The sequence below is a fragment of the Colias croceus genome, chromosome 12 (assembly GCF_905220415.1).
Source record: "Colias croceus chromosome 12, ilColCroc2.1".
NCBI lineage: Eukaryota > Metazoa > Arthropoda > Insecta > Lepidoptera > Pieridae > Colias > Colias croceus.
In genome coordinates this window covers 4953109-4961769 of record NC_059548.1, presented here as the reverse complement: position 1 = coordinate 4961769, position 8661 = coordinate 4953109, and the positions used below count along the sequence as shown (strand labels likewise).

The window sequence follows — 8661 nt, the reverse complement described above, 5'->3', positions numbered from 1 at the left end:
GGTATTAGGTATATAGATGTGTAGATATATTATTTTATAAGTTATAATGATTTAATCAGTGCATCCATAATTAATACTGAACTTACTCTCAAACTATTTGTTACTACTGCAAATAAAATTTGAATATTAAGTAATATTTAAATTTTCACTTCAAAAAGAAATATGTTAAAAAAAAAAATAATCTTTATTAATCGCTTATAGCGAGAAGAATAGCCCTCTCTACATAATATTATAACTTGTATCGCTCTTATTTTGTAATACCGTATTTAGTATTCATTATAAAATTTTACATTCATTCATTAATTATATTCTATCATAGTTATGGTTATGATTAAAAGAAATATGTTATACTATATTTCTTTTAATTTTTCTTCTAAATTCATTCTTCTTTGATAAATATAACATCGAGAGAAACAACATTTCCATAAAAAATAAAAATATTATAAGTAAAAGCACTTTTACGTAAGAAAGTATAAGTATATCACAAGCTACATTGCAGCATACACGAGCTTATAGCATCAGTGTCAACACAAAGAGTTAAAAAACACGCGGAATAAGGATTTAAAGCAAATAATGCATCCCATGAGTACAGTAACGTTAACAAGCCAAATCGGATTGGCACCTGCGACAGTTTGTATTGTTCCCTAATGCGTGTCACTCGACTATCTAATCCAGGATTATTTGCTCAATTTATTTATTGAAACTGCTTTTAAAATGGCTCTTCAAACATTAAGGTATAATGGTATTTTCCTGTACCTAATTAGAAATAGACCGTTTTGGGCTATAATCTTAGTTAGTCATTAATTAGTAAGGAATTAAAGATGATTACACATTTGGCAATATCGCTGTTTAAAAGGTATATTTTATACCAAGTTAGTGTAATTAATGACACTCCTTCAAGTACTAGTGGAAATTGGACGTAACCCAAGAGCTGACGCTGAGAATTTCTTGCCACTTAATAGGGTATTTAAGGAGGCACTAATTTGGCACTACATTGCAAAGAACTTTAAGGCCGTGTACGCGGTCCGTGCGCTGTTTGGCTCAAATATGTGATTTTTCAAACTAGATTGTCCATCAACCACTTATCTTACAAACATATGAATTACTAATAATTTTAGGAAATTTTATTGTCTATGTAGTTAGTTAAGAGTTTTTTTTTTTTTTCAATTAATACAGTATTTATGAATACCATCAAGATAACTGAGCCGATGATTACTTGATTTCACTTTTAGTGTCAATTTTGAAGCTAAAAATATCTGAAATTGCTGACAGATTTAACACACACTTTTTTTAACTGGTAACTGCAAAAATCCTTATTAAAATAGTTAAAAGATTTTTTTATTTTGGACCCCTAACTTACGAAATTAAAATCCGAACAATGTGAATTTTTTAAGGAATTATAGTCGACAAAATGATTATTTTCATACTTTAAAACACTGCGCGCGACCCGATTAAAATCAGACATCAGTCGGCAGCGAGCCTTTCCAGAGAGAGGACATGTTGCTCGGCGCTCTCCTGTGGACCTATGCTGTTCATAGTAAAAGGATAGCGCAAGCCGCGATCTATCGTAATAGATCGCGGAGATTTTGACTTGCGTTAAATTGAATAAGCCCTCTTAAACCAATAAAAATAAACTTAGAACTTAAGAAAAGTTAGGTTCAATGAAATGCTTTAGAACTATAAATACTTAACGATAATATGCTGAAATATTTTTATTTCATCCAAGATATTACAACAAGAAGATAAACAATTTCATATTATTTACTACAAAATATAACTTTATTAGTAATTATAACTTCAAAGCAAGAAATAATTGAATTAACCTGCAAGGAACGTTTCATTAGTGAAGTTAGCTCTACGAACGAAATTTCAACGATAAAATATTTAAAACATTCTCCTTAAAATTACGAATAGCAAATTTTTAATAAAAAAATAATGGCTTTTTATTTATTTTCAGTGTTATTCCCAAAATCTTTGCATAATTTAGCGACGTGATGTGCTGCGACTGCTGCACGACGCGGCAACGTCGCAACGTCGTCGCCAGACGCAAGGCGGACATTGAAAGCTTGGAAACGATTTGTACCTGCGACCATTCGACCTACGATGCTGGAAATATAATTAAATAGTCAAATAAAATGTGTTTATGTATTCATGACCTAGCCACGTACTTATAAGTTACTAGCGGTCCGCCCCGGCTTCGCCCGTAGTACCTACATGTTTAAACTATCCTATCTCTCAAGTTAGATCGAACTGCACATGGTGTGCGAATTTTATTATAATCGGTTAAGTGGTTTAGGAGTCCATTGAGGACAAACATTGTGACACGAGATTTATATACATATATTAAGAATAACAATTAATATCACATGGCATGATATAAATCAAATAATACATACTATTATCTACTACTTTCATACAATTATTATTAGCAAAAATTCTGATTAAGCATGGTACTTTCGCAGACTTCTTTACCATTATTGATGTAGATTACGCGGAAGTATAATTATAAAATTACGAATTAACCCTTTATAATGGGTGTCGAGCATGGTTTTTCACTAATTGTGTCAATTTGTGTCGGGAAAATTATAACAGACTCGCGAGATTTTATGTTAAATTATTATCATTGTATTCGGTTCTTTATGAGTCATCATTTAAATGAATATTATAATCCAATATCCTTCTCATTTTAATAATTACAAAACCGTTTATGATGTAGGCAGGAAGAACGTAGTACTTATATGTTTTGTTCATTTGATGCTCGATTTAATATTATATTGATCATTCAATATAGTATTAAATCGAGATCATCGAGATCATTCTTATAGAGAAAAGATGTAATGTACCAGCAAAAACCTCAGTGAAAGTACAACTTCATCTGCACAGACTGCACTTGCAAAGAAAGTAGGTATATTTCGTTTAAATCGCGTTACGTTTTCAAAGGGAAAAACTATTGTTACGTATGCAATTTACAGCCACGGAGTTTTCAGAACAGTTATGAGGTGAATTTGCTGAAACATGCCAATTTCGCAAAAAACGTTAACCGAGGCTGGCTTTGCCAAGTTTAAAAACTGTTTCGCATGGAAATTGGCAATTCAAATGCTGATGGTCGAAAAGCAAAATCTAAATGCTATCATCGTAAAGTTGTGGTTTCATGGTGCAAGATATTATTGTTTCAAATATCGGAATGATATAATATTTAAAATAGAATGTCGACACGCGATAACAGAATTTATGGATGCTTATAAATAAATAGGACTAGACAAGGTATGAGCCAGTAGAAAATGTCTGCAAAAAAATTTAGGAAAATATAATGTCTGAACAGAAAAGACAGAACTTAACGAGAAAATCAATTTACACGTGGAGACAACATCATGTACAGGAACACTTATATTGAAAAAAAAACCTCAAATACCAATAATTTATACATTAAATAGTTTACGGAAGTTAGAATCGTATTTCTTACCGGACAGTGCACGGCGGTTTCAGTTCGGGCAAGAGGAAATCTATTTCGTAATAAACGACTTGCATCGCAGGGCCATTCTCATCTCTCACTAGCAAGTTCTTGGCGCACGACTCACCGGCTCTTATGTTCACACATTTTGCTAAATAAATTATTTTAAATCACTTTTTTTACATAATTATTATGAGACTTTTAGGTAAGAACTTTGTAGTCTTCACTATTCAATTAATTAATATTCATAGCCTACTACAGTGGCAAAATGATATACTTAGATATTAATCGAGTAGAAATTGTATTTATAGGTTAGATATTGGTTAGTCTTATAAATTATTATTTGTTAGTACATAAATAACAAAATACATAATATAACAAAAACGTTTATAGATCAGAATCATATTACCAGAATATATTATAGTTAATAGCATAATTATTCCCAGATTTGTTTTAGTCGTTATTACAGTAGTGTGGATTACAAAAATTTTAAAAATTTATAGACTTACCAACAATTTCATACAGCACCAATACTCCAATGTCTTGTAAACTTTTATGCCATTTTAAAATCTTCTCCACAGGACCAGAGAACGCTCTTGGGCCGCTTTTGTTCAGTTCCTATAGGAAATACTGCTTATTTATAAGAGAAAATACTGTTCCCGTATTCTAATGTAACACAATCTACATGGAATATGGATGATTCGTGTTATCCAGATTGCGACATTCTCGAAATTCGTAGAAATAAGAGTGTACACTGTACACAGGTGAGAGTAAAAATAAGAAGTTGAAATGTATACCACCATTCTTATGTCGAAATATACGCATGATTCTTACTACAATAACGAATATGTTTCCTACCGATTACTAAAAATTTATTAAAGAAATTATATATTTATCCTCTGTAGAATTCATGTCCAAAATCAAATACGAGCACGATATTAATTTTCCTAATTAAGAACATTTAATTAGAGCTAGCATCGCGCTCATTGCTTGTTTGCGTCGTTGCCCACAAACGTCCGGTAATATTGCAATTTTCAGGAAAGTGCAGTGGCTTGTTTATTTGGGGATTAAAGAGATTATCGATAACTAATGGTTGCACTATCGACTATACGAGACTAGCTTGCGCTTATTAACAAGAATATATAACAGCCACAACATAGTTTTGCTGATTTGTTACTATTTCGAATAATGAAGTAACTAGGTTTTAAAGCTGAAAGGTTGTTTTTATTTTTTTTTTTGTCGTACAAGTAGGTGGCACAGATGGCGGAAATTAAATTAGCTTTTTACACATGTAACAACAACGTTTTATTTGAAATTTTTCATCAAAAATTACTTTGTCTTTTTCGCACTCCCCATTCTTTCATCGTGATGCAAAACTGTTAAATACAGGCTACAGCTATTCTTGTCACAACAATGATCGATAAAAGCATTTAAAGACAACGACAGGCGACCGGATATTGCATCGGAGCCGACCGACTTCAACTATGAAGTCCCTTTATTTACGAGCGAATCTATTACTTCTTGCAGCAAAAAGAAAAGTGCATTCACATTATGACGGACAATTTCTTCATTTCACGCCAAGATAGCTATTTGATGAAACGATCCTCCAACGATGCGTAAAGATTTAATTAAGATCGTACTCAAGGTGCTCTCCTTAAATTTAAATTATGGCACATAAAGCTAAATTGAAACAGATTTCATGCAAGTTAAGCAGCTAATTAGGTTACGTACTAGAATATTGATGTTAAAATAAATTGTCTCAGTTACTTTTGGTTATTAAAAGATGGCATTAGATTGGCATTAGCCAACTATAGTCTACATAGTATATAAAATATTTTAACATACATTTCTATCGCTAAAAGAAAAAATTAATTAATAGGATCTATTATATTTTTCGTTCGTACCTTTAGTTTCTCAGACCGAGTTTTAACTTGAACTTTGTTGTCATCCTTGATTGCATTAACCGACGATTGTTTCTTCAAAACATCTAAAAATTAATAAGAAGGTAAATGTCAAAATTTATTAAATATCAAGCATTATTTTATTTTCCGTAGTACCCAAAATAATTCTAAAGTAAATGGATATAATATAAAATTTCGTCGTAAAACTTTGTCTTTCAGTATTCATAAAGCGTTGAGTAATGAGCTTGTTACAAAGAGTTAAGAGGAATAAGACGATATTTTTGTCCAGGGAAAAGGTGTCGAGATTTCCCAACCTTGCCTTTATACTAATGAACTCTTTAAAAATTTCATCGTGGTTTAAAATTTGTTTTATTTTATTTCATAAAATTAAAAAGTTGAGTGTAAATTTTATTTCGTGTAATTTTTTTATCTGAGATTATGACAACAGAGAAAAAAATACTGTTATTATATAAAATTATATCTAAAAATATCTTACCAGAATTGGATTTGTTTTGAAATGAATGTCGGTTATTTTCCGTAATTATTTCATTGCTTCCCTGGTTCATCGGAGGTTTATATCGAGGCACATCAGGATATTTCAAATCTATTTGATACGGGTAGATATCATAATATTATCTTATAACTTATAAAATAATTAAATTAATTAATTTAGGTACCTATTAAGTTCAATTACCATTTGAAGCATAAGTATGGACCTTAATGTATGTAAAGTTTCACACTTTTACTTATTTTTTTTATAAAAGTAGATGATGAAGATGTAATAACACCGTTTAAAAATATCCCACACTTACTGCCAGAAGGCTTGTGCAGATAAGCTTTATTTTCGAACTTTTGAGCGCCGACAAAACTGCGATTCTGATAATCGCTACCGAACGTATTCATTGGAATTGAATTCGCTTCCATTTGCATCTGTTTCCCAGATATTCCTGTGACGTGAATATGTCCGATGAATATTGTTGAAAATTGTTTTACTGTATATTTAGTTTCAAATCTTAATCCATTTATTATGCATGGTATTTTATTATAATAGTCAAGCATAATAATTATCAGGTAGTTAAAAAATGAAACTATTAAAGGATATCAGTTTTAGTAAATATTTAAGTATAGGTATTATACTTAGGAATTATATAATTCGTGTTTAAAACAGCTTTAGTATTAAATTAACATTTTGATATTACTAGGTATTGCAGAAGATACTTCATTTTATGCCTTTTTGAATAATTTATTTTCAATTAAATAAGCTTCATTCTTAATAATAATCAAACTGAGTCCTCTAAAATACCTACCTTTTTAAATGAAAATAAACTGTAAACTAACCTGCTATAAAGGTTGCATTATTGTCATTATACGCAGCCAAATACCGGGGGTCAATGCCCGAAACAACGCCAACATTACTTTGCTAAAAAAAATTTAAAAATATTAATCCCTAACATTTCATGAAACCTCATTTATTACATTTAACAGACTAGATACATTTCCGAACGTGCTTATTGGAGCAGTCATTTGCGGATGCACGTAGTTCCCGCTCATACATTGAGCGCTCGGGTATTGGTGGTTATACCTGGAATACACGTTATTGTTAATATACTATATCGAATATTAATTATACTAATTTCTGCTTAAGTTATACCTAGTTGTTATACAGAATTAAATAACTAAAGACACATTTTCCAGTAAATAAAATTAGACAAATTAAACAAATCTTATGAGCCCGTACCTACTAGGTTTCGCCAGACCTCAATGGTAGAAACTATAATATTTTTCTATTGCTTTCACCGCATGAACGTTTTAAGTTAGGAAAATTACAAAAATTCATGATGATAAAACAATTGGTGGGTTAAATTGAGCTTTTTAAATTATATAGATGAAAGTTTAGTTAATTACCTATTTACAGTCTCATCTAATAAAATTTTAATAACCACACTCATGTGGTTAGTGCTAAAACACCGTACTACTGGGAACCGATTCTATTCAATAGGTACAACACTAATAAAATTTTATGCAACAAGATACCTAAGCTTCCATTTTAATTCATTATTTATGTATTATGAAGGAATATGTTGTTCATTTAGGAGCGATTCCTAAAACTTTATCGGCCAAGTTTTACAAAGGATTTACGTAAAGATAAACTTTGACGGAGCTTTCTTAATTAAAAATAAATGAACATAGAGCTAGGGATAGGTAACTATATCGGATATTTAACTAAAAAGTAATTTGATACTACCACAAAATAATGCTATGAATTTTTAAGTTTGCATGTGTATTAATATCTATCGGTTTTACGCAAAAACACTGGGTCGCGAAAAAGGGACTCATCGTCACTTACCTATAACATGAAGAAATTATATAGGTACCTACTTATTTTAATATGTAGCGAAAAAACTCAAATCTACTGTATCGATTTTAAATTTTACCATAACAAAGTTACTACAATAATCAGTTTGTACTTTTTTCAATAATTCTATGTACTCATTATTTTTTTTCAAGTCTCGTATTATAGAAGATAACATGAAGCTACATTATCTCCCGCGGGATAGGATCAGTCTACCTCAATACGAAGCTACTTACATAGTAATATTATTTCCTCCTGTGCTAGTTGGTGAAAACGCAATCATTTGATTTCCCTGGGGGTACTCTGAAACAAGGATTTTATCATACTTCATTCACATTTTATAATTTACACGGATACCATGCTTTATTTATCACTAGATAATAAGTTTATATGAATTATAGTTTAGTCAGAAGACCGTATATGTTATAATTCCTGTATCTGCTCTGTGATCTCACTAATCCATTTGTTATATAATTGTTAGTTAAATAATAACATTACTTAGGTAATTACAGTTCAGACGAGCGTACAAAGCATAGTGGGGTGCCGAAAGAAAAAGACTTGAAAAAGACTAAGTATTTAAAAAATTGATAAAAAAAAAAATAAACGTTAAAAGATACGAAATAATAGATAATATTTAAAATTACTGAGCAGTACCTAGGTAGCTCTAAATAATTTATAATTTTAATTGATCATCAACTGTTCATCATCGTCATTCGTCATCAGCTCAATAAGTTCTCGCTGCTGGGACAGGAGCTTATTGTTAAGAATTATTAAATCAAAGGACAAGTAGGTATTTATTTAAAAGATACTTAACCTGCTTCAGCTCTTCTTTCTCTAATAATATATCTGTCCATGCTTTCTATTTTTTATCGAATACAAGTTTTGCAAAATAAATAGATAAACGTAAAAACGAAAAAAGTTTACTGTTTATTGCCGCCAAAACCACAACCACAGAC

At 30.7% G+C, this 8661-nt stretch overlaps 1 protein-coding gene across 1 annotated transcript; it reads right to left on the bottom strand.

Annotated features, from left to right (window-relative positions):
• Window positions 1–1943: 1943 nt before the first annotated feature.
• Window positions 1944–8640, bottom strand: LOC123696221. The gene is made up of 10 exons (XM_045642291.1): window positions 8520–8640; window positions 7942–8008; window positions 6847–6934; window positions 6691–6772; window positions 6165–6299; window positions 5849–5956; window positions 5356–5438; window positions 3961–4069; window positions 3464–3602; window positions 1944–2106 (listed from the first exon to the last, which is right to left on the bottom strand). The coding sequence occupies exons 1-10, from the start codon at window positions 8557–8559 to the stop codon at window positions 1944–1946; spliced, it is 1014 nt and encodes a 337-aa protein (XP_045498247.1). The 5' UTR covers window positions 8560–8640.
• Window positions 8641–8661: the final 21 nt, after the last annotated feature.